A 26,886-nucleotide genomic window follows, 5' to 3' on the forward strand; every position below is an offset into this window, starting at 1 on the left:
CCCTGGCGGCTCGGACTGTGATAAATCTCCCTGCAACGTGGCAGACCCGGGTTCAATCCCTGGATCAGGAAGATCTCCTGGAGAAGGGAATGGCTACCCACTCCAGTATTCCTGCCTGGACAATTCCATTCCTTGCACCTGCTCATGCCTTTAAATGTGTAGCTTCCCAGGTGGTGCCAATGGTAAAGAATCCGCCTGCCAGTCCAGGAGACAAAAGATGTGGGTTCAGTCTTTGGGTTGGGACAATCCCCTGGAGGAGGAAACGGCAACCCATGGAAAATTGCAGGAAGAGAGGAGGAGCCTGGCAAGCTCCATGGGGTTACAAAAGAGTCATAGCTACTTTTTTTGTTTTTAATTTTTTCATGGAAAACTTTAAACACATACAAAAATAGAAAAGTGCATTTTCATATACACATCACCAAACCACACATCATTTTATTTTCCTGGAACATTCACCCCCTGAAAATAATCACAAAACCTACTTCATCATACCTTTCAGTAAGAGGGACAGTGTTAGCCATTCAGTTGCGTCCGACTCTTTGAGACCCCATGGATTGTGGCCCGCCGGGCTCCTCTGTCCATGGGATCGCCCAGGCAAAAATATTGGAGTGGGTTGCCACTCCCTTCTCCAGGGGATATTTCCAACCTAGGGATCGAACCCTGGGCTCCTGCACTGCAGGCAGATGCCTTACCATCTGAGGCACCAGAGAAGCCCTTGTCACCTCATACAGTCCTTCCATAATCACTCTATTTAAAACTGTATCCCCTGTTTCGAGAGAACAGCATCGAAACATGTATATTATCTAGGGTGAAACAGATCACCAGCCCAGGCTGGATGCATGAGACAAGTGCTCGGGCCTGGTGCACTGGGAAGACCCAGAGGGATCGGGTGGAGAGGGAGGTGGGAGGGGGGATCGGGATGGGGAATACATGTAAATCCATGGCTGATTCATGTCAATGTATGACAAAAACCACTACAACATAGTAAAGTAATCAGTCTCCAACTAATAAAAATAAATGGAAAAAAAAATTACATCTCAAAAAATAAAAATAAAACTGTATCCCCAATCCTCAGAATAGAGGAAAATATTTGCAAACAAAGAAACTAATGAGGGATTAATCTCCAAAATATACAAATAGCTCATGAAGCTCAATATTAAAAAACAAACAACTCAAACAAGAAATGGGTGGAAGACCTAAAATGACCTTTCTCCAAAGAAGATATACAGATGGCCAATAGGCACATGAAAAGATGCTCAACATCACTAATTATCAGAGAAATTCAAATAAAAACTACAAGGAGGCATCATCTCACACTTATCAGAATGGCCATCATCAAAAAATTTACAAATAATAAATGCTGGAGAGGGTGTGGAGAAAAGAGAACCCTCCTACACTGTTGGTGGGAATGTACACTGGAACAGCCACTATGGAAAACAGTATGGAGGTTCCTTAAAAAACTAAAAATAGAGCTATTATATGAGCCAGCAATCCCACTCTTAGGCATATATCCAGAGAAAACCATAATTCAAACGGATGCATGCACACAATGTTCACTGAGCACTATTTACAATATCCAGACCATGGAAGCAACTAAATGTCCATCAACAGAGGAATGGATAAAGAAGACATGTACATACATACAATGGAATATTTCTCAGCCATAAAAATGAATGAAATAGTGCCATTTGCAGAGGCACAGATGGACTATCATAGGCTACAGACTGACATAGGCTTACTAAAGTAAGTCAAGAAGAGAAAAACAAACGTATAATATCCCTTATATGTGGAATCCAGAAAAAAAGGTGCAGAAGAACTTATAAACAAACCTACAATTACCAAGGGAGGAAGGAGGAGTAAAAGGAATTAGGAGACAGACTGATGAAATATACACTACTGTGTATAAAACAGACATGAGAACCTACTGTATAGAGAACAGGGAACTCGACTCGGTGCTCTGTGCTGACCTAAATGGGAAGGAAATCTAAAGAAGAGAGGAGACACATGTATGTATCACCGATTCACTGTGCCATACAGCAGAAACTAACACTACATTGGAAAGCAGCTCTATTCCAATACAAACTTTTTAAAGACTGTATTCCCAACACATCCCTACTTCTCCCTATTTCTCATCATAACATTTACTACTTCTAACATATTATACTTAAAAATATTATACTTCCTGTTTGCAATGCACTAAACTGTATGAAGACAGAGAGTATTAAATGTTTTTTTCATTGGTATAACCCATACCTAGAACAATGCCTGCACACAGAAGGGTTTAATGATTAATAAATGAACATGTACTGATATGGAGAGACGTCCATGATATGGTAAGTTTAAAGAAACAGAAAAACTACATCACAGTTTAAAAAATAATATACCATGCTGAGGGGAAAGAAGCGGATTGTGACAGAGGTAATAGCACCCACCCACTTCACTCCACATTTCTCAGCTTGCCTGCAGTTACGGCCAATAAACTGCAACTGGAAGGGGAGAATTATGGGCTGAGGTAGTAAAAATTCCATGTGAGATTTTACAGTCTCTCTTCACTGCTGTGGTGACTAAAGGGGCCTTGTATTCCAGGGTGTGACCACAGCATGGTGAATCTCCAGAACCCTGGGTCTCTGGATGACTGCATGAGGAAACGGGCCTGCCAATCTGTGTAAGACACGTAGCACTGGCAAGGAAAAAACCTTCGCTGTGTTAAATCACTGAGATTTGGGGGGTTGTTTGTTGATTGCGACATAATCTAGATTATCCAGATGAGTACATGTAGAAAAACTAGTATTCACCAAGCTCTTTCTATATGCCGGGAACTAGACTGAACACTTTGCACATTATCTTATTAAAACCCTCACGAGCCCCCATAAGCCAGGACTATCACACTGAGGAAAGTGAGGCAGCATCAGGGCAAACAACTGGTCCAAGGCTGCCAGCTAAATGCAGAAGCTGGAAATGAAACCCGGGCAGTTTGGAGTATAAGCTACCAAGCTGTTAACAGGCGTTATCCCTGAGGGCAGGGTTATGGCGACTTACTACTCTTTGTTCTGCATTTCTGTAATGTTGCAAATTTTAAAATAAGCATTCATTATCTTTGCAGTAAGCAATAAGCAAACAGATAAATGACGTGTTAGATACTTAGAGACTGTGAATTCAGAGACGGAAGTTAAGTGACGGCGGGAGTTTGGTGTAATTAAGAAACATCTAAAAATGGCCCTCTACCATCCATAGGCATGCCTGGTTTTATAGGTGAATTTCAGCAAGGGAATCATATCATATTTCATAATAAAACTGGATTTTTTCTAGGAGAATAATATTCCTATATATTTTAACTTTTGGCAAGGAATGAATTAATAAAAATGGCCATGCCCATAGCAGGATGAATGTTGTAGTTCTGGGGATGTTTTGCAGGTTTTCCAGGAAAGTCATCCCTCAATACCTGCAACAAGTAGGTTCCAGCACCCCTTGTGGATAACAAAATCTGCAGATGCTGAAGTCCCTTATATAAAATGCCATGTTATTTGCATACAGTCTATACACATATGAGGAGGATCCATCTCTGGATTACTCATAATACCTAATACAATGTGAATGCTACGTAAATAGTTTCCCATGCATAGCAAATTCAAGTTTGGCTTTTTAGAACGTTCTGGAATTATTTTTTTAAGGTTCTGCTCCATATTTGGTTGAATCCATGGATGCACACCTATAGATACAGAGGGTCAATTGTACTTCATGGCAGATAGATGGGGAAAAAATGGAAACAGTGACAGACTATATTTTCTTGGGCTTCAAAATCACTGCAGACAGTGACTGAAGCCATGAAATTAAAAGACACTTGCTCCTTGGAAGAAAAGCTATGATAAGCCTAGACAGTCTATTAAAAAGCAGAAGCATCACTTTGCTGACAAAAGTCCAATAGTCCAAGCTATGGTTTTTCCAGTAGTCACGTAAGGATGTGAGAGTTGGGCCATTAAGAAGGCTTAGTGCCAAAGAATTGAATCTTTCCAATTGTGGTGTTGGAGAAGACTCTTTAGAGTTCCCTGGACTGAAAGGAGATTAAACCAGTCAATCCTAAAGGAAATAAACAGTAAATACTCATTGGAAGGACTGATGCTAAAGCTGAAGCTTCAATACTTTGGCAAAGAGCCAACTCACTGAAAAAGACCCTGATGCTGGGAAAGATTGGGGGCAAGAGGAGAAGGGGGCAGCAGAGGATGAGATGGTTGGATAGTATCACTGACTCAATGAACATGAGTTTGAGCAAACTCCAGGAGACAGTGAAGGACAGGGAAGCCTGACTGCAGTTCATTGGGTTGCAAAGAGTCAGGCATGACTTAGCAACTGAACAACAACAACTGTACTTAACAGTGCTCTTTCAAAGAAATGCAATAATAAAAAAATAATTCCTTACAACTAAACATGGCTATATTAAATGTATTTTTAACTGCTCTATTCAGTGATGTTAAAACATATATGGCATAATATATAATAATACAGTATATAAGTAGCTTTGCTGGCTGCCCATGATCTGAATCCCCATTTTGGGAACTGAACAACATTTGACTTTGGACAGGAGGAAACTGAAAGGCCAAAATACTGGTCATCCCAGATACTGAGAAGCTAACTGGGCTATTGGCTGCTTCTATTATCATTGTCTGATCCTGGGTCTCACCAGGCTTCCCGATTCTGTAAACTAATAACCCTTCCAGAATTGGTTTCTTCTGCATAGAAGGAAGAACTTGACTACCAATCCAGGCAAACTGACAGCTATATAATCTGAAGGCACAGTTTAGGAGAAATGAACCACCTTTGAAAGATTCAAGAACAAGACCTAAATCTATAACGTAACAATAAATGCCATGAAACACTTTGACCAGACCTGAGAAAATTTGCATACCACCACATTTCTCCCAGCCTTAATCTTTTGCTTCCTATCCAGGATTTTCTGTCATATCTGAGTGTTCCCTGACTCCGTGCATAAAACACCTGTGCTTAACTCCCATCTTTCATTTTTCATTTGTAATATCCCAGTTTCAGAAAGGTGTCATTATGGAACATGATCTACTCAACAGCAAAAATGCTTTAAGTTCGTGGTTGAATGTTACAGAAAACAAATCTATGAACTAGTTTTTTTAGGTTAGGGTCAAAAGTATAAAATAAAATACAACCTCACTAGTAAGAAAATGAAAATTACCCAAATTTCATTTGCCTGATCTCACAGTATCCGTATGAGAACCAAATAAAGCAATTTATTTAAGATATACCGACTGTAAGATGCACTATTAGTTTTTCTTAGTGGTATATAATAAAAAATTAGTTTATTATAAACCACTAAGAAAGAAAAATATGACCAATTGAAAACTATAACACATACTTTCTTCTTACTTGGAATGTTAACACTTAGTAAAAGAGTCCTTTATATTTAACTAAACATGGATCATTCTATCTAGTTCTTGTGCATACATTCAGAGAAAAATATGAAGAAAATAAATCCGTTAAGGTATTCTTAAAACTTCTCATTGAATCCAACATCCTGAATCACTTTTCAATTCAATCACTGATATTCCTTTTTTCCCACATAATATCATTACCTATCCCAACAAGAATGTTGGTGATACAGCATTTCTTATAAGAAACTGAAAAATGTTTCTCTGCTTCAAAATGGCAACACAGGAGAATCCTGAAACCACCTCTCACAGGCATGCTGAATCTATAGCTACACACAGACCAATTTCCTTCTAAAGATATCTGGAAACTAACTGAGCAACTCATACACATCAGATGAACCAAACCCCCCAACATCAGAATGGGTAGGTGGGACACAATCTCACCACTAACCTCACCTCATGCAGTGACATAAAACCAGCAGAGAACTCACAACTCAGCTTCTCCCAGAGGACTGAAGGGTTTGGACCCCACTGCTCGTATCACAACTCTTAAGACTTCCACCTGAGAAATGGACCCCAGAACATCGGCTCTGAAAGCCAACAGGAATTGCATGCATGAGACCCACAAGGCTATAGCAAACTAATCCAATAGACAGTTCTTAGATTGTGTGGATTCCCTGTGGTTAAACCCCAGGGCCCAGCGCAGGGGCAGCAGACTGAAATGCACCCAGTCTTTCCATGAAAGAGGCTAGTCACTAAGCTTAAAAGCCCGAGGGACAGGCTTCTAACTTAAAAGCCTTCCAAGGGCCAACTGTATTGCTCTCCAGAAACCACGGAGGCTGGTGGGTTCATCTTCCCGCTCTCCCCCTGCCTCGTCCAGGTTGCCGGGATCTCCCAAAAAGCAGCTCGTGTGCATGTCTGATGCCCCAGGTTCTGTGGCTGCTGCCCAGAGGATGTCACTTCCTCTCCTGGCTTCGGTGGCCAGTGGCTTCTGTTCAAGGGCACCACAGGACTGTAACAAACAGAGAAACACTTTTTCACCAGTTATCCCTCCCAGGCCCAGGGTGGAGGGAGCAGACTGAACTGACCAGTCTTTCTATGAGACAAGACTATTAGCTTCTGTTAACAGTTGTGGCCTGAGGGGCTAACTGCCCTCCTCTCCACAGACCAGGGAGGCCAGTGGGCGCCACCTTAATGCTCTCTCTGTGCCGGCCTCTATGCTGCTGGTGTCTCTGAGAAAGGCGCTTATGCACACATCTGCCACCTGGGGGTTTGTGATTGCCACTAAGAGGTCTGGCACCAGTGACCAGGGGCCTTGTGTTCACGGGTTCAATGGGATGATAGCAAAAAAGAACAAGAGCTTTAAAGTGGCTATCCCTTCAGGGCTCAGCAGAGGGAGCAGACAGATTCATTTACAAGTCCTCCCCTGAAGAAAGAATATTCACATACTTTAAAAGATGCTGCCTGAGGGTCTGGCTTCCATTTAGTCTGCCTCTAGGTGCTGACTGAGATCCTCCCCTTTGGGATGCAGACAAATCTTAGCAGATCCTCAACTACTGGGAGCCTGTAAGAACACAGAAGGCTGCCTGGATAACCACAAAGGCTTAAGTGAGAGGCATGAGCTACAACAGGGTTGAAGAAGTTCCATCTTCTAAATCAGACCACTCCTTCAAGACTGAGACGTGGCATTAAGCCAATACAGACAATCAAGGAAAATGGAAAACACAGAGGAATAAGTTCCAAAGAAAAGAACAAGATAAAATCCCAGAAAAAGACTTTAATGACATGGAGTTAAATTCAGAATAATCTAATGTTGTAAGGGTGGTGGGTTAGTCAGTTATAAACCTGGAAAATAACTACAACTATTATAACTTGTTAATGCATACATAAGATAAAAAGATGCAAATTGTGAAATCAAAAATATAAAATGTGAAGGGGGTAAAAATGTAGAGCTTCAGAATGTGTGCAAACTTAACTTATTATCAACTTAAAATAGACTGTTACCAAATATAGCATATTTCATGTGAGCCTCATGATAACCACAAAGCAAAAAACTATAGTAGGTGTACAAAAGATAAAGAAATTTAAGGTTACCACTACAGAAAATCATCCATCACAACAGAAGAGAGCAAGAGAAGAAGCGAACAAATGAATTACAAAACATCCAGAAACCAATCAACAAAATGGCAATAAGTTCATACTTATTAATACTTTATATGTAAATGGAATAAATTCTCCAATTGAAAGATATAGAATGGCTGATGGATAAAAAACAAAACAAAAACAAGACTGAAATATATGCTGTCTACCAGAGACTTACATCAGCTTGAAGAACACACAGAGACAAAAAGTGAAGAAAACAGTCTATGCAGACAAAAAACCAAAGAAAACTGTGGTAGCTATATCTACATCAGACAAAAGACTTAAAGACAAACCTACAATAGGAGATGAAGAAGAATGATAAAGGAGTCAATCCAATAAGAAGATAGAGCATTTATAGATTTGCATGTATCTAATTTAGGAGCAGAGAAGACTGGTGGCCTATAGTCCATAGGGTCGCAAGAGTCGGACACAACTGAAGCGACTTAGCATACACACACAACATAGGAACTGTGGAAAATTCTGAAAGAGATGGGAATACCAGACCACCTTACCTGCCTCCTGAGCAACCTGTATGCAGGGCAAGAAGCAACAGTTAGAACCGGACGTGGAACAATGGACTGGTTCAAAATTGAGAAAGGAATACATCAAGGCTGTTTATTGTCACCCTGCTTATTTAACTTATATGCAGAGGACATCATGAGAAACGCTGGGCTGGAGGAAGCACAAGCTGGAATCAAGATTGCCAGGAGAAATATCAATAACCTCAGATATGCAGATGACACCACCCTTATGGCAAAAAGCAAAGAGGAACTGAAGAACCTCTTGATGAAAGTGAAAGAGGAGAGAGAAAAAGATGGTTTAAAACTCAACATTCAAAAAACAAAGATCATGGTATCCAGTCTCATCACTTCGTGGCAAATAGATGGAGAAACAATGGAAATAGTGACAGACTATTTTTTTGGGCTCCAAAATCACTGCAGATGGTAACTGCAGCCATGAAATTAAAAGATGCTTGCTCCTTGGAAGAAAAGCTATGACAAACTTAGTGTATTAAAAAGCAAAGACATTATTGTGCCGATAAAGGTCCGTATATTCAAAACTATGGTTTTTCCAGTAGTCATGTATGGATGTAAGAGTTGGACCATTAAGAAGGCTGAGCGTTGAAGATTTGATGTTTCTGAACTGTGGTGCTGGAGAAGACTCTTGAGAGTCCCTTGGACTCCAAGGAGATCAAACCAGTCAATCCTAAAGGAAATAAACAATAAATACTCATCGGAAGGACTGATGCTGAAGCTGAAGCTCCAACACTTTGGCCACCTGATGGGAAGAGCCGATTCATTGGAAAAGACTCTGATTACTGGGAAAGATTGAAGGCAGGGGGAGATGGGGATGACCGAGGATGAGATGGTTGTATGGCATCAGCAACTCAATGGACATGAGTTTGAGCAAGCTCTGGGAGATGATGAAGGACAGGGAATCCTGGCGTGCTGCACGGGGTCTCAAGGGGTCGGACACGTCTGAATGATCCAACAAGTGCCACCTAGGAAGCCCCCTTCTTAAGATTTTGTTTATATCTTAATTGCTTTGTATATATGAAGGTAAAAACAAGGATGGATAGAGATATTTGAAAGTTTGAGAAGACATCAATCAGAAAGTTATCTGAAATTTAAGTCTCACAAATAAGCAGAAAATGTTAATCCTTTGAACAGTAATAAGAACAAAGTCAATAAATTGAAATTTATGGTACAAGTCAAGGAAGAGCTCCTGGCTATATAACTTTGGTTTTGTAAAGTAGTTAACATCTCTGAGTTTGTTTCCCGGTCTGTGAAATGAGGACACCTGCTAGTTAGGTAAGACGCTTGGTAGGTGGGTGCTCAGAGAAGTCAGTTTTCTTATCCTAATCCAGGGTTTCTTAACTTTTAGCAATACTGACATTCAGCCCAGATCATTGTTTGTTGTGGGGAGCTGTTCTGTACACCGTTAAACATTTAGCAGCGTCCCTGACTTCTACCCGCATCATTCTCTATCATCATGTGAGACGCCAGTAACAGTTCTCTCCCAGACTCAAGGTTGAAAATGACCACCCATTGTCAACTGCCTTCTGGGAGGCAAGGTCGCTGCAGCTGAGAGTCACTGTCCTAACCACCGTGTTCATCCAAAAACGGTTTGAGCGAGAAATAAAACGTAGTCTTAGAGTAGAATGCAGGGGCCCCACCTCACAGAGGCAGGATCTGTGACTCAGAAAACTGGGGATGAGGAGCTTCGAGCCTCCAGCGAAGTCCTAATCAGTGAATGAATTGACTGTGAAGGGAAGGTGCAACAAGGGGCAAACGAGAGGGCAAGGCGCTGAGACTGTGGTATCCGAATCAAAGATACACACCCTAGTCACCACTTACAGTGCTTAGCTGATTCCGAGGCAAAATCATTTTCCAGTTAAACCGAGACACCGAGGCTTGGGAGCCTGACAAGCGAGGAGGTGCGGACCGAGATGAGGATTCCTCCCGGCGCGCTGGCCGGGTGGAGTCCCTGAGAAATCGCTACCGCCCCCCGGCCCCCGCCCCACGTGCTGACGTCAGTCGCAGGTCCCGCCTCCACTCCGCCCCGCCCTCCGGGTCTCGCCCCCGCCCCCTCCGCAGCCACCTCCCCCTGCCCTGCTCGCGGCCCTGCGTAAGCGGGTAGGGGCGGGCTGGAGGCGTTGGTGCTGCCACGTCTTGGCTGCTGCGAGCGCAGCGGCCGCGGTGCGACGGGCTGTAGCGCGGGAGGCGGGAAGAGGTGGGGCTGGCTCTGAAGCCGGATCCGGATCCAGTGCAGTGTACCCGGGTGAGTGAGAATCCGTCGAGCCTGGAGAGGAGCGCAGACTGCGTACCTCTACGGGTGAGAGGGTCTGGGGGTCGGGGAGAGAGAGCGGGTCCGGAGCGGATGCCCTGAGTGCCGGGTTGGGCCTGCCTTCAGGTTTATCAAACAGGTGTGACTGCTACCCTGGGGCGAGGAGAGCTAGGCCCGGCGAGGGGCGGGGGCAGATTCCGTGCGGGGATCCAGGCATTTCATCTTCGCCAGCTGGGTGCACATGGGGGCGTAGAGGGCAGTTTGGAGCAAGTTGAGCGAACGCACGCCTGGAGCAGAGGTTAGGGATGGTGGCCAGTGGTCCAGCCATGCAGGAGGTGGCCTTAGCAAGGCAGGAGCAGAGACTAGGGTGAAATTGACTTCTTTAGGCAGCTTTAACGTGGGGCATTGAGACAGCTGTTCAGTCTCTGCCGCCTTCGGCTTTTTGAAATGGGCACGAACGCCGTTGGCCGCCCTGTTCCCCTGTTCCCTTCGGAGGAGCACCACACGGCGGTCAGGAGCCACTTGAGGACCTGATTCTGCTCCGAAGATCACCTCCTGCACTGATTAAATCGGTGTTTCACTGTAGGAAAGACGGACATCCTTTGTCTTTTCCGGGGGCTTCCACCCCCTAGAGACACTAGGTATTGTGACTTCTCTTACAGGAGCTAACATTTATGCAAATCAACTCTTAAAATGCCATACAAAATTGAAGGGCGACTAGTTTTGTTAGGCTATACACTCGAGAATGAATTCTAGAATGGATCTCAGGAAATCATTTAGGTCAGTTTCATTAGGCAGGATTCACTGACATGTTTTAGAATAGGGGAGGAAAAAAAAAAAAATAGGGGAGATAGCTCCCAGTCTGGCATGATGATGTAAAGATTGGCCTCTACTAAGTATGGTACTGTAGGGCAAGAACGACATCGGAGGATTTAAGATCCACTCATTGGTTATTACCCTGAGGTCAAGTCCCAAAAGCTCCACGTGCTCTAGTATGCTCATGGATAGACTGGGAATAATGCCTAAATTACAGGGATCAAACTATCAAGAAGTTTTAAAATTCACAACTGAAATGTAATTGCATAATTTAATATAGCCAAGCCTATTAAAATCATCAGTGAATGAAGTTTTCTTAGGTTCAAACAAAATTCAAATTATTGAAACTGTTATGAAATGTATGTAGACTAACCCCAAAGTCTCAAACAGCACAAGGTCCCCCTTCCTGCTTTAACCGTGTACTAAAGTAATACAGTAATGCTCCAAGAGTTCATGAGATATAAAGACAAGTTTAGATTTGACCTTAGATTGTTTTTTCAAAATTTTATATCAACTTCTGAAACTTCATTCCCAGTATCTATTACTTGTTGCTCTCAGTTGTTTGTTCCTAGCAGCAGCTCATCCCCTTGTGTATAGCTCAGTAAAGACAGTGAGAAACCTGTTGAAATTGTGTCCAAAGAACGGTCAACCAACTGATGTGATCTTAGTAAAAATGAATTTGCTGTATGGTTTTTGTGATATCACTTGTGGGCAGTTTGGAAATCTTTTTTTCTTCTGGATTTTCTGAATGACCTCCAGATAAGTCTTATACCCTTCGTTATTCATTCACTAGGCATTTATTGTGCTAAGCTTAGGCATTATGGGCCTTTAAATGCATGCTAACTTAGTAGTTAAACAGAAAAGTTTCTTGAGAAATACATAACGGTTAAAATTAATCTAAAATCTTCAGAGTAAGACCCAAACGAGGGAATTCCCTGGCAGTCCAGCAGTTAAAACTTGGTGCTTTCATTGACGTAGACCTGGGTTCGATCCCTGGTTGGAGAGCTAAGGTCCCACAAGCAGCAGACCCCTCACCCCCACCCCTGGCCAAAAAAACCCAAAACCCCAAATTAGACTCCAGTGATAATGATGGAATTCGGCTTCAAATTCCTAATGTGGTACCTGGGTGTGCTTTAAGATGCTGAATATTATCTTTTGCAAACCAAATAAACTTAACAATTTTGCTGTTTTCTAATCTTTTGAAATTTAGTATCAAATCACATCTTACTTTAACTTGCTCAGTATATTAATTGGACACCAACAGAATTTTACTACATGGGGACATAGCAAAATAAAAGAAGGTAACCTTAAGTGTGGCTCTGTTTTGTAAAATAGCTCATATAAACATTTTTATATTGATTTTTGATTGGGATAAGAATATGGATTCTTATTTCTATCCAAAATGCTATTTTAACTAGCCTGAAATTCTTATTTTCCAAATACAGGTTATGAGTGCTGCTTTGACTAAGTTTTGTGTGTGTATGTCAGTCGCTCTGTCATGTACGACCCTGCAACCCATGGACTGTAGCCCTCCAGGCTCCTCTGTCCATGGGATTCTCCAGGCAAGAATACTGGAGTGGATTGCCATTCCCTTCTCCAGAGGATCTTCCTGACCCAGGGATAGAACCCTGGTCTTCCGCATTGGAGGCTGATTCTTTACCAACTGAGCCACAAGGGAAGACCAAATGAAAGTGCAAATGGCTCAGTCGTGTCCAACTCTTTGGTACCCCATGGACTAAACAGTCCATGGAATTCTCCAGGCCAGAATATTGGGTGGGTAGCTGCTCCCTTCTCCAGGGGGTATTCCCAACCCAGGGATCAACCCCAGGTCTCCCACGTTGCAAGCGGATTCTTTACCAGCTGAGCCACAAAGGAAGTCCAAGAATACTGTAGTGGGTAGCCTATCCCTTCTCCAGAGTATCTTCCCAACCCAGGAATGGAACCGGATCTCCTACACTGCAGGTGGCTTCTTTACCAACTGAGCTATCAGGGAAGCCCCTTCTTTCAGATTAGAGTACTCAAAGGCTTCAGGGACCCAATTATCTGGGACAAATACTAAAGTGCATGCACTAAAATTACTTATTAAAAAAACCTGTTTCAAATGAACCATGGGTGTGTGCTCAGTCGCTTCAGTCATGTCCAATACTGTCCATGGGATTTTCCTGGCAAGAATATTGGAGTGGGTTGCTATGCCCCCTCCAGAGTATCTTTCTGATCCAGGGATCAAACCCAAGTCTTCTCCATCTCCTGCTTTGCACATGAATTCTTTACTGCTGAGCCACCGAGGAGTCCCCAAATAGGCCATAAGCTGGTTAAATTTTATGAAGGATTGTTTTAATCATCACAATTTCCTTTCCTTACTGTTCTTAGATCGAAGCATAGTGTTTAGAGCAAGTTTTTTCTTCCTTTCCAAGAATGTTTTCAGTTTAACATAAGCATAACCTTTTTGTAGCTGCTGTACCCAGCAGTGTGACTCATGAATTAAAAGTGAAAAAACTTGTATAAAAAGTTAGAAAAGTTAACATGAACATATAAAAAATAAATTTTAAATCAGTAGCTAACTAAATTGTGTCATGTTGAGCATGTACAGTGTGCGAGGCACTGTTAGGTGTTTGTATACACTAAGCCATTTCTTCAACAGTTTCATCTCCATTTTACAAATGAGGAAACAGATTGTTTAATTTACATAGCCATGATCAGACAGTTGACATCTGAATATCAGGTCTGACTCTAGAGCTCATGGTCTTTTCTTGTCTAGGTTTCAATCTCGGGTTTGCTATTATGATTTTGTGACCTTGGGCAAGTTACTTGTCTACACCTGCATTTCCTCATCTATTAACATGGAGATAATCATCATTGGTACTCTAGGACCCAAAGCCTCTGCTAGACTGCAGCATTCCCTATATAGTTACATTGGGTTATGCAGTGTAATCTACCTTTATGGAAAAGTTAAAAATAGTTGCCCTTAGACATACTGTGATTTGTGAAATAGAGAACATCTGGGAGTTGGGTTATTGGGGGAAGTTATTCTGTTATTAAGTGGACTTTAATTTTTTCCTGTATTGCTTTCTTGTTTTATGGTAGTATATTATGCATATACATAGATAGATTTGTCTTTAAATTCTTTGTTTCAAAAAACTAGAGGCAGGTATCAAATAGAATACAGTTGACCCTTAATAAGATGGGTTTGAACTTCAAGGATCTACTTACCCACAGATTTTTTTTCAGTAGTATTACAGTACTACACATTTCAAAGTAAGTTGAATCTCCCATTACAGAACCAGAGATATGGCGGGCGGAGTACAAGTTATATGCGAATTTTCTACTGTGCATTTTTGACAGCATGGAGGATTGGCACCCTAAACCCGTGCTGTTCAAGGAGCAACTCTGGTTTCTTTAACTGGGTGTGGTGTTAGAAATGAAAGTTTAGTGTTACCAGAGTCTCCAAGTAATAGTTTGGAAGACTGTTTCCTCCAGCAACTCTCTTCTACAGAGGTGTGCCCCCCGCAGCCATTTCTGTGCTTCATGTTTTTCATTCTAGCATTATAGCTTTCATTTAGTTTCAGTTTTATTAAGACTACACCTAATAAGAACCTATTTCTGAATGTTCAAAAAAGATAAAAATACCATAATTGATCATTTTTCAATAGCATGAAAAACACAGGCTATTCTTAAAAAGTTGCTTAGATGCAGCTAAGCAACTTCTAGATTTTTAGAAAACCTGCCATGAAAACAAAATCCAATAGATACTTAGTGTGAATTTATCGTAGCTGAGACCAAATATTCCAGTGAATGCAGAATCTTCTGTTCATGGTTCATATTTTTTTTTTAAGTTACATGCCCAGTAGTCTTCCTGGGCAGGTAAAACCAACAAATTATTCCTTAATCCAATAATGTTTTAAAAAAAAAAGAAGTCATTTAAAAGTCAGCTACTCAAAATGCATGCTAGTAGCACTGGCCCATACGAAAAAATGTTTTAAAAGTCCTGTTAGAAAAAAGAAGTTTAAAAGTGTAACAACTTCTAAATTTAGTCATTTACTATATGATAGAATTTCTGAGTTTTCTACATAGCTCTAGCTGTGGCATTTGATGTTACATTTAGGATAGACTAAAATAAGTATCTTGCATACCTGTTAAAGATTTTTCTAAGTGCTGTTTACTTTTATTAAGAAATTGACAATCTTACCAATCAAAAATTGTCTATTAAATAAAATGCCTTAACATTTAAAATTTTGTTTTAGATCTTACTGCAAAGATGAAACCTGATGAAACTCCTATGTTTGACCCAAGTCTACTCAAAGAAGTGGACTGGAGTCAGAATACAGCTACATTTTCTCCAGCCATTTCCCCAACACATCCTGGAGAAGGTTTGGTTTTGAGGCCTCTTTGTACTGCTGATTTAAATAGAGGTATGGGCTCAGTTTACAAATGCTAGTTAGACTTATAGTTAGCATTGTTTTTTCCACATATGATGATGCTGATAATTTTTAAAAATATTTGACTTTCCTGTTACTTTTTTGCACTTAAATTTTAAAGTGACTGAGAACTTAATTACAATGTGTATAGGCCAGATATTACTGTACTATACAGTACTGTATTACACTATTTCAAATGACTTACATACAACAGTGCTCCTTCCTAATTAAGCAGCCAAAAGGGGGCAATTATCTTGTATAATGACACAAAAGTAAGAATCTTCTCTAAGAAGCTGCATGGAGAACGAGAATGAAGATAATTTGCCTCAGATAGTTGCAAAAGGTTTTATCTACATGTATTCCTTTTTTTAATTTCTAAATTTTCCAAAATAATATCCTTAAATTTCAGTAATCAAAAATCAACTTTTTACAGTTTCATTTTTTGGCAGGAAATCTTAAATTATTTTGGTCAAATCAGTTCTTTGGTATGTAAAAGTTAAGATTCCCAAAGTTCTATGCTGTTCATATTAACATCACATTAATCAGGAATCTTTAAAAAAAACACGGTTATCTCAACAATGTTATATTTTACAAATAATATTTGGTCATGAGAATCTTGCATTTTTAAGTAAAATGAAAGCACATATTTGAGAAAATTTGACATTCCTTGCATTGAATCTACTGCAAATTACATTTAAAACTGTATATACTGGTTCTATAAATACTGAGTCTTAAGGTCAGCACTATTCCAAAAATCTTATGCAGGCCAAAACACTGGTAAAATCTATTATTGTTTTCCATATTGATTATATAGAAAGAATGGGTTTGTTTAATCTTTTAAAATAATTTAAGAATGGTTCATTATAGAAAGTTTTGAAAAAATAATGCCCACCAGCTTGACACATTGCTTCTTTTAATATGTATTTGCTCTTCTCATGACTTGAAATCTGTTTTTCAAAACTAGGTTTTTTTAAGGTACTAGGTCAGCTGACAGAGACTGGAGCTGTCAACCCAGAACAATTTATGAGTAAGTCCTCTTTTTCCTGAAGAAAAAGAAATAAACGGAAACAAGATTTTATTTTTGTTTCAAGCTCTGTTCAGTGTTTATATTTTTGTTCAAATAGCTGGAAAATATTCAAATAACAAATTAGCTATTATTTGTTAAATGTGGCCAATCTATTCTAGAATCCAAAAGTAACTATTACTATGTTTTTTACAAAATACCTGGCTATTTTTAGATAATTACTATAGCATAGAACCTGGGTGGCAGTTTTAGAGATTTTTATTATAGTATTTTCCTTTCACATAGTTAGGTTATTTCACAGAAATTTCGTCAAAAAATGTAATAAAAATATGTAAGGATAGAAACTCAGAGGGGTCAATTGACTTACCCAAAATCACAGGTTGTTGTTGCTAAGGAAAAAACTACAACCTTCCTGACTCCATCCAGTGCTCTTAACACTGTCTTCCTATCTTCTTCATTTTCTTCAATAGGTAATTTTATTTTGTACTCTATATGACCCTCTTGAAATGAAGGTCATTATTTTCTGATTCTGTCTTCCTTCTTTGAATCTATTTCTTCCCATTTCAGACCCATTACTAGAATACAACTGTGGAAATAAACAGTATGTTAATACTCTTGGGCTCAGTTTTTATTCCTAAATTCTTCTTTGCGGGAATATTACATGAGAAATCATGTTATTTCATCAGTATAAGTCAGTTTGAGGGGAAGGCATTTATTCCACTTTTGCTCCTATTTGCTATGTGGCTTTGGGAAAATTACTGGAAAATGGAGACTTATTTTTTATCTTTCACAGGATGCTTTCAAAGCAAACAAAAATGATTTTTTTATTTTTAAAACAGGTCATGTAATCAGGAAACACCTGAGATCACAAGAGGAAAATTGAAAACTATTTTGTCAGATTATAAAATAGCTATATTAGTCTTCCTTTTTTCTGCTAGCAGATCTTTTAAATGTATGAACTATGCTCTAGTCAGTACTGACTGCTGATGTTTCAAATACATGGTCATGCTTAATAAGTGACATTTTCTCTAGACACAAAGTTGTAAATTACTGTGGTAAAATAGCTTTAAATATTCATTAAATTATTTTGGCTAATTCTCGTATTTTTTTGGGGGGGAGCACCTAATAAAAGTTTAATGTCTATATAACACTCTTTTCCAACTTCCACAGAATCTTTTGAGCACATGAAGAAATCTGGGGATTACTATGTTACAGTTGTGGAAGATGTAACTTTAGGCCAGATAGTTGCTACAGCAACCCTGATAATAGAACATAAATTTATCCATTCCTGTGCTAAGGTATGTGTTCACATTAATGCTTATGAGTAAAATGGATATCAACTTCTAGTTTCCATCAGACAAGTCTGTTTTCCCACTGCTTTTTACTCCAAAATGAGAGAGCAAAATATTGCCTGGAATAGTTTTGCTTTCTAGAAATCACTTAGTCATTTTCCCATTCTCTTAAGAGTTGTGAGACAGAAAATGTTATTAACATGAGCTGTTTGCTAAAAATTGTTCTGCAAGGTGTTAGAATTGGTATAGATGTAGAGAAATCACGTCAACATTGTGGAATTTGGCAGTAATGTTTGGAATCACTAATGCTAATTTTTTTCAAAAATGATACTTGGACTGTACTACATTAACACAAATTCCCATCAGTTTCCCAGTGGTAAAGGGTTCAGAATAATATGTTCTAATCATGACCCTTCTAGTGCCTGTAGAGTCCCTTCACTCCTCATGATTCACATGAAATAGTAAACAAGATCTAGATAATCCTGTGAGAATAGGATACAAACACTTGGAATGTATTCTGTGAGGTATGAGTTTTGGTGTGATTTCTGTACTAGAAATTAGTATACTGTATTTGTATGTCTGAAATAAATTGCTTTTAAGCAGGAATAGGATAATGGATGTACCTTAATAACAAGATTACATTTTGGTGATGTGGATTCTGAGATTTGTTTTAAAATAATAGGATGGGATGGTTCAGGATATAGATGAATTAGGCCACAAATTGATTCACTGTATTATTTCCTCTATAAGAGGTTAAAAAATTTTGCAGTTTTTGAAATTAAGGTTTATAAAACATTTATCAATGAGTTCTTACCATCACTTGCTGATTTAACTAAAAACAAAACCTACATGCTTAGTCTTTTAAACATTGTAAATATTTTCAGAGAGGACGAGTAGAAGATGTTGTTGTTAGTGATGAATGCAGAGGAAAGCAGCTTGGCAAACTGTAAGTAGGCAGAAACAAGGTAACCCTGGAAAAAGTAGCTACTGTGTTGCAGTTTACATTTGCTTGCCAAAATACTTGTTAAAAATGCTTTCCTGTTTGAAGTTTTGTAAGTGTCATTAATTATGAACCCATTCTCACTCTATAGCTTAGACTGAATTTAAGGAAAAGTGTTTATATAATTTTTACCATAAAGTTTGGAAATTGGAACTGTACTGTTAAAGCAGTGAACACCTTAAAGTTATTAACTTTTAGTAGTAATACTTTTTCATATTACTAGGAAGAAGAAACTTTTGGTGAGTCAAGTTATTGGTCTATCACATTTCAAAACAAAGGACATGTTCTCAGTCATATGACTTTTAGAACCATATACTGAACCGGCCTTCACTGTATAATCCTCTATACATTTATCAAAGTCTCTTAAGTTTCATAGGTTAGAATTTGCTTTTTAATATTTTCTGAGTTTTAAGGAATTCACTCAGTAAATATTAAGCATATGTGCTAGATACTATTCAAAGTATTTGATACATATCAGTGAACAAAACAGACCAATTTCTAGTATTTCTAGTGCACGTTCACTTAGCCATACCTTTTATAATTGTGTAACTTCAAGCAAGAAGTTCTGTCTTCAGAATGATGAGGTTTTTTTCTATCTGGGCAACATGAGAAAATTCCTAGTTTTCTCTCCTTAAGGCAGTTAGAATCACATTTTTATACTTGGTTTGGATTTTTTAAGGATTTATAAAGATATGTTTTTGTTTCCAATTCATATTAATTAGACTAAATCCGTAGGTAACCTGATACATTCCTTCACAGATATTTAGGTAGCTTTAAAAATGATAAAGAACAAAGCAATTATTTACCCACTTTATGTGGGAATGCTGACTGAATGGTTTTGACTATTCAACACTGACTAAATAGTTTGAATAGAATTTAGATACAAAGACTAATTTTGGCCATATTTTTTAAAAGGTTGCCAGTCTTTCATGTTAACATTAATTTTAAAATCTACTTGTAAAAAGGGTTTGGGGTGAGCTTTCTGTTTATTAATAGACTAAAGTATATTTGGAACAAAGTAAAATGCTTTCAGTGATTTAAATGCTTTATATATTTGTAACTTGAATTTTAAATGAATATAGTGGGAAAGGCCATGATATAAACCTATTTGTAATATAAACAAAGTTTTGTAACATATTCACTCACATTGTTACTAATATCCATTTTTATTAACAAATGCTCTATGCCTCTCCCCCCAACCCTTTTTAAAATTTCAGGTTATTATCAACTCTTACTTTGCTAAGCAAGAAACTGAACTGTTATAAGATTACCCTGGAATGTCTACCACAAAATGTTGGTTTCTATAAAAAGTTTGGATATACAGTATCTGAAGAAAACTACATGTGTCGGAGGTTTCTAAAGTAAAATCTTTTAAGAAAGACATCTATCAAAGGAGCTGATGCAGCAAGGCTATACTCTCTTCCTTGAGTTAAAATATTTTGTTGCTGCAACCAGGTGACCTCCATAAATACTGGATTGGAAAAAACATTGTGATACAAGTATAATGACACTTAGATTACTTTGGGCTGGTGGGACATGCTGAGTTTAGATTACAAATAAAATTATTAAGGGGATGATTTTTAACCAAAGGAGTATATTTTTAACTTGAATCTTTTCTTGCATTGTATTTTTCTAAAGTTTGGCTTCATTTCTTAGTGGTCAGAGTATAGGTAGTAAGGAGTTATGTGTCTGCTATCTGTACTGTTCATTAAAAGAAAAAAAGCATACAGTGAATAAGATTGTTTCTTATCACATTCATAAAGTTAATATTTTTGTTTCAAAGAAATACATCTAAATACCACTTAAGGGTGTGTCATTTCACATATGTTACATGAAATTGGATGTTAGATATAACTAAATGTAGTACAGTCCAACATTTGCCGATCCTAATACTGTACTGGCAGACAATCTGGTGAGCCTTTAAAAGAAGTAGAAATGAAGATTAACTTATAAAATGTGACAATTTAAATATACATCCAAAAGTTATGATTCTAATATAGCTGAAGTACTACCTGTCTTATATGTGAAATATAATAATTATTCATTTGTTTAAATATCTGAAATATAAGGTACTTTTTAACAGTGAGTTAGGAAATAAATGCTGGTATTATATATTTCTAACCTTATTTCCCATCTTTCCAAGGGGTGTCCAAAGCCTACTAACATTTTTATGAAAATGGGATTACAAAGTTGTGGAACATTTTAAAATGTATCATACTACATTTATCACATTCTTAAAATGTTGATGGAAGCTTTTCTATTTAATGTGACTGTAATGGTACTATTATTGTGGTCACTATCCTATTTTGATTTTAATTTTTTTTTTAAGTTGAAATAAGAATTAGATACTTCACTATTGGTTCTAATCTTCTGAATTCCATGTTACATTAAACCTGTTCATATGAATAATTTTGTTAAAATCCTAATGTTTTCTGTGCTTTTCTTGAGTTATCTATTGAAATTATTAGGTCAAGTCAGGGTTAGTAAAATTTTAATTTTGTGTACTCTTTGTAAAAAAAGGAGCATAGAAAGTAAAAACACCTGTTTCTCATCCTGTTGACCCACACCTGCTTCAACTAGATTTCAGATTTCCCTCCATGCAGTAAAGCTAGTTAACTTTCTAAATAATAGAAATTCTTTACCAGTAGATGGTGTGCTACTTACCTGCTGGTGACCTAGGCAGATGAATTAGTGTGTCCCTAGTGAAAGCAACAAAACTAAATTTTGCTTTTTAAGAAAAAGGAGTCCTATAACCTTGGTAACAGTAGCTTTATTAGGTATATCCTGGTAATTAAAAACCCATGTTAAAAAATAAACCTCATAGAAACTTCTCTGGTGGTCCAGTGGTTGAGGCTCCTTGCTTCCTCTACAGGGGGCATGGGTTTGATCCCTGGTTGGGGAACTAAGATCCCTGCGTGGCTGGTGGGGTGGGACCCTGATAAAAGGCAAAATTACATGTTTTATTACATTTCTTACCACTAAACAATGTGAAATAAAACTATAAGGTGGCTATTTCAATAAATCCCTTTAAATAATGTTCTTACGGTCTTATCTTAAATTCCCCCTCATAGGAAACAAAAGTTGTAGGTAAGGTATAACGCATAAAAATTGTGTCACTGAGGAAACTGATGATCTGCATTTAGCTTTAGTTAACCGGAGAAGCTTGATTTTATTAAGGCATCATCCTGTGTGTAAACTTGAGTATGAAAAAAACTGCATAGATACATTTCAGTAATATATTTTTGAGTACTCTTCACTTTTGAAAAGGTATAATGAAGTGGCAGTTGTGATTTTTATTTTGCTCCATGTGTTTTATATATCTGTATTTTACTGACTAAAATGAACATCTTTTTTTACATGTAACATTTGGAAATCTGGATGCATTTTATGATCAATGGTTTGTCATGATTTATTCAGCAATATTTTTGCCTTTTAGTCGGATCAAAAAGATGTTGTAGTGATGCTGATGACATCTCAGATTTGATGAAGGATATTATGTAGGTAGGCTAACAAGAAGAAAACTAAAAGCAAGAAGTATTTTTTAAAATGACCTGGAAGCTGTTCTATGAATGGCCTTACCTCTTCCTTCAGACACAATTTCCCTCACTTTCAACTCCAAACTTGTTCAAATAATCCATTAAAAAATATCTTGAGCCTAAACTTGGGACTTCCCTGTACTGACCATAATTTTTATTTGTGTAATCACAATGTTTTCGGAAATACCCTTAAGTGCTTCTCAGTATCCAATGTTCATTTGTCCTTCAGATTTAATCTGTGTGCGGGATTAAAACTGGGTTACTTTTATCTAGAAGACAACAATCTAAGTAAAGCAGTTATGGCATAAGCAATATAAATGAACTTTTCAATCTTTTTTTGAGGTATAATGGCACAACAGTTTTAATACAACCACCAATCTTCACAAAATAATTTTAATACTTTGTGCCTGAGCTAGCAGCATCTTGCACTGTGACATTCCTATACATACATAATAAGCATTTTATCCAAGTACAAATGTTAAAAGCAGAGTAACTTAAGCAATTGTCTATACAAAGGTAAATAGACACTGTAGGTTATTTTTCTTCTTGAATCATTTTTGCTGCATAGTAAATTGCAATTACATGTCAGTATAATGTTACTGATCTATAGAATACACTTTGAACTGTGAGGTATGGCAACTCCCTATGAGAGAGAGCTAACATGTAAACCTGAATATTTTGAGTGATTTTTTTTTTTAGCTGCCATGGATGGGTAAGACAAAAAAAATCCAGCATTCAAAGACCCTAAGAACTTATTTTTCTAATAAATAAAAAAAATAAAATCTTTTAGTAATCTTCAGCTATTTCTTATCATTTTCTTGTTGGAGCACTGATGAATGGACAAAAATATTGAGGTGAAGCTAAGTCTGTTATGGAATTATGGATTAAACAGTTATTTGAAAAAAAAAAAAAAATCCGCCAGGTAACTGCTCATTTACTTTACATCAAGTTGAGATTTTGATATATATATCTCTATATATGCATCCCAACTTTATAATTCAAGATTGCAGTTAAATACTCTAAATTCACTTAAATTACCATGGTAATAAGACAATTAGAAACCTTATATTTTCTTTAAAAGGACATGCTTAACATTTTCTGACATTACTTCTAAACTCAGATGAAGCACAAAATCCCCCCAAAACAAATATACTGCTCTGAAAGTTAAGTGATTGAGAGTTGGTAGCAAAAGCTATCATGGTTTAACATTTCCACCACAGAGTAGATACAAACAAACAAAGGTAAATGCTCTTTATACATCTGATATGAAATTAACACATACCAATGGACTGAAATTACAAGGTAAGAATACGGCCATTCTAGTTGAATATTTTCAATATTTAAGTTTCATACTTTCAAAATGGACAATAAAGCAGTTCTCCTATGTTCTGATGTGGTATCATTTTAAATTCTGTGCCCAGATTAATATTTAATGCTTATAATTGGGTGCTGAGTCACTCATATATTATTCAAATATTCTAGAAAATAAATCATGATTGGTTAAATATACTGTAATTAGCTATCAAAACATCGGAGGAAATAAAAAGAACTACAGAAACGGGACCAAATAAAAATAGGAAGAGCTACCAGAAGAACCAGTTGAACATTGGATGGAAAAATATACTCAAACATGCAGGGTTCTTATATGAAAGAAAAAAAAATTTTGTCCATAATAATTTGTACTCAAGAAGATGAAGTCCCTTTTTCTAGTGTCTGTGAGAGTCTTTACAGTGCTGGGCAGGCACTTTAGTGACAACATAAAAATTACAAATTTTTATGGAAAAGTGGAAAATTATCCAATATAATTCAATAACCAAACTATTTGGCCAGACTACTAGAGAGAATATGTATATTTAAGAAATTAACTTAGAAAATCTTAACTGCCTCATTTTTAAAACCTAAATGGACTCTTATGAAGATTCTTTTAATCAGTTTTTGTGGAAGGAGCATCATAGATTATTAGTTTGCAAAAGAGGTCTTTGCTGACCTACCCAATAGTAATCTATATACAGGGAAGCTGTGTTATCTGGCACTTTACCAACTGGAATTTCTGAACACTCAATGCAAATCTTGACTATACTAGACCACCACACCCAATGATACAACACATCAATCATACAACAGAATACAAGACCTCAAGGGATTGTTGATATGCTGTTTTTAGGGTGGTAAAACAGGGGAAGGGAAGAGAAATCAGAAGAAGAAAACCACCTGGGGCAAGAGAATTAACGCTTAATTAACAAAGCAGTTTTGATTCACTTCCACTCTCCTGTTTTGCTGGATAAAAAAACTTTTACTGTATTATTTCACCTCAGGGAGGAAAGCAAAGTAGGTAAGTTGGTATAATAGGTTACCTTATGTGGTACCTCATGGTACCAAAGGAAGGTATGGAAATCACTCTCATCAGTAAAGCACCTTAAGAGAGGACTGAGAAAAATGAAATACAAAGGAGTTTCATTTGTGCTACCCTAAATCATCAACTATAAAAAGTTAAAACACTCCTCTCCTCCCCAACATCATACTTAAAATAGCAAAAGTGTTTTTTAAAGAACAATTTTTGTATGTACAAATAAAAACATGGAGAACCTAGGATCCATAAAGTGACTTTGCTAATGCAAATTATGGGGGAAGTCTGGATTAACTCAATGTAAAGAACTACACTAATACAACACTAATTTGTATACACTGAAGTCTTCCACAATCACTTTTCTCAAAAAATGCATCCTCAAAGAAAAGTTACTGTCTGAGCCAGAACAATCTCACAGAATCATTAAAACAACATAAAATGAAGGAGTATATGTTCCATATTCCAAATAATATACTCAGGTTTCTTCAAGCCTTAAGACTTTCAGTTCAAACTAATTTATGGTTTAAAAAACTATAGAAAAATGTTCAAAACTTTTCATTGTTCTACATACTAATTTAGAGGTCATGACGATTTATTTATTTATTTTTTCTAATGAGGCAAGGCACTTTTCTTTTTTGGGCTTTGTTTAGGAAAAATAGTGCTACATTGGTTTATTATATTTAGAACCATTTTGGACAAAGAAAAAATGGGCTACACGACTCTGAAAAGGAGAAACAGAACATTTGGCTTTTAAGAACACTAAAGGAAAGTCACTTGAAAGTTTAAAACTCTCCTTGTATTTGTGAACATCTGGTACCTCAAAAAGCAAACACTTTCCTTTGTTCATTAAACTTTTTCTTTCTACAGAATAAAATTAGGAAGGTAATAGGAAAGGAAGCAATACTTGGATCATGTTAAAATAAGGACAGTTGGCTGATGTCATGATTTAAAGATTATTAATAAGGGATCAAGAAGTTTAAAAAAATTAAAAGATAATTAAATTATTGAATAATACTAAAAAAGAAATGTGGCAGATTTCTACATTTGTTAATGTTTCTGTAAGAGGCTCCATCATAAAACTGAACTGTAAAATTATTTTAAAAATGCAATATGTAGAACATAAAATGAATTTTTAGCAAACTTTAGGAAATTCTTTTGTTATAAATTACCCAGATTTTATAAACAAATCCCCCCTAACTTGCATTTTGTTTAAAGTAACAACTTTATATCATACAAATAAATTTCAAGTATGAAAAGTGCATTATTGCAATAATACCTCTTTGCAAGTCCAAAATTCTTGGTTTATAATAAAACTGTAAAGAATTTAAAAAAAAAAAGGAGTAAAACCATCAGTGCCATCTATTGCAGAAGTCCAACATCTTAAAATGTTGCTCAACAAGTTGCAGAGAAACACGTCTGGAAGCAACATATAACTGAAAAGAAACTGCTTGTGTTTTTACCATTTTACATTATTACTGTCTATAGTATTTTTCTCCTCAAGTAGAAATTCATATCCTCTATAATGCTGCTCTTGAATCAGCCATTCTGCGCAGCTGCCACTTGCATGTTTCCAAAATCATCTTCTTCTTCATGTGTTCGCTTCAAACTGCCTAAAAGTTATTGCATGAACATAACATATGGTATAATGAGAACTTAAATAAATTCATTCATTAGAATGTTATGGCTAGGAAAGGCTTCATTTTTCATGAAGTGTTATCATATATATGACAATGGAAATTTCATGACTGAATTTTTAGTAAACCTTTGTACTGATAAAATACTTTTGTTACAAATTACCCAAATAACTTTATATCTTTGTGACATCTTCCCTCTTAATAATTATTAAAGTATTTTATATAATGAACATTAATTTTTAAAATAATGGTTCATAAATGTTTGGTTACCATTTTCTAGGCATCATAAACATGTGACTCAGAACATATTATTTATGAACTTCATATAACTTTATGAAGTTATAACTTGTATAATTTTATTTTGTAGATGTAATTATCCTTTTGCTTTCACAGATGCTGTCAAAAATGTTTTTTCCAGTGATACTGATTGTTACCAACAAGTGTAGAACCGGAAGGAAGGCATGTAGCAGATTTTCTTTTATCTATTCCTTATATCACAG

The 26,886-nt window shown here is 37.2% G+C and overlaps 2 protein-coding genes and 1 long non-coding RNA gene across 9 annotated transcripts in view; 1 reads left to right on the forward strand and 2 right to left on the reverse strand.

Annotated features, from left to right (window-relative positions):
• The window catches only part of LOC139035551 (uncharacterized), an 80,192-nt gene extending 70,153 nt beyond the window's left edge, over window positions 1–10,039 (reverse strand). Inside the window, exon 1 of the long non-coding RNA XR_011488132.1 lies at window positions 9,893–10,039. This is a non-coding gene — a long non-coding RNA (uncharacterized lncRNA). The remainder of the gene's footprint in view (window positions 1–9,892) is intronic.
• A 153-nt stretch (window positions 10,040–10,192) lies between these two features.
• GNPNAT1 (glucosamine-phosphate N-acetyltransferase 1) lies at window positions 10,193–22,529 on the forward strand. 3 transcript variants are annotated; one of them, XM_020897379.2, is made up of 6 exons: window positions 10,193–10,370; window positions 15,380–15,547; window positions 16,518–16,580; window positions 17,748–17,875; window positions 18,754–18,815; window positions 20,087–22,529. In XM_020897379.2, the coding sequence occupies exons 2-6, from the start codon at window positions 15,394–15,396 to the stop codon at window positions 20,232–20,234; spliced, it is 555 nt and encodes a 184-aa protein (XP_020753038.1). In that variant the 5' UTR covers window positions 10,193–10,370; window positions 15,380–15,393; the 3' UTR covers window positions 20,235–22,529. The 3 variants fall into 3 exon arrangements, with proteins under 3 accessions (XP_020753038.1, XP_020753031.1, XP_070324715.1); XM_020897372.2 differs by having other exon boundaries at window positions 10,193–10,316; XM_070468614.1 differs by lacking the exon at window positions 10,193–10,370 and adding an exon at window positions 10,379–10,461.
• STYX (serine/threonine/tyrosine interacting protein) overlaps window positions 21,622–26,886 on the reverse strand; it is a 47,767-nt gene continuing 42,502 nt past the window's right edge. The window contains exons 11-13 of one of the 5 annotated variants that reach the window (XR_002314513.2): window positions 26,213–26,362; window positions 26,029–26,065; window positions 21,622–21,804 (exon numbers count right to left, since the gene is read on the reverse strand). Coding sequence is in view for 1 of the 5 variants with exons in the window: in XM_020897346.2 (XP_020753005.1) it covers window positions 26,289–26,362 (74 nt within the window). In the remaining 4 variants the exon portion in view is untranslated. Of the gene's footprint in view, window positions 21,805–22,737; window positions 26,363–26,886 lie in introns of those variants that run through there. The other 4 variants (XR_002314511.2, XR_002314510.2, XR_002314509.2 and 1 more) reach the window with 4 other exon arrangements.

Source organism: Odocoileus virginianus, chromosome 6, assembly GCF_023699985.2.
Source record: "Odocoileus virginianus isolate 20LAN1187 ecotype Illinois chromosome 6, Ovbor_1.2, whole genome shotgun sequence".
NCBI classification, from domain to species: domain Eukaryota; kingdom Metazoa; phylum Chordata; class Mammalia; order Artiodactyla; family Cervidae; genus Odocoileus; species Odocoileus virginianus.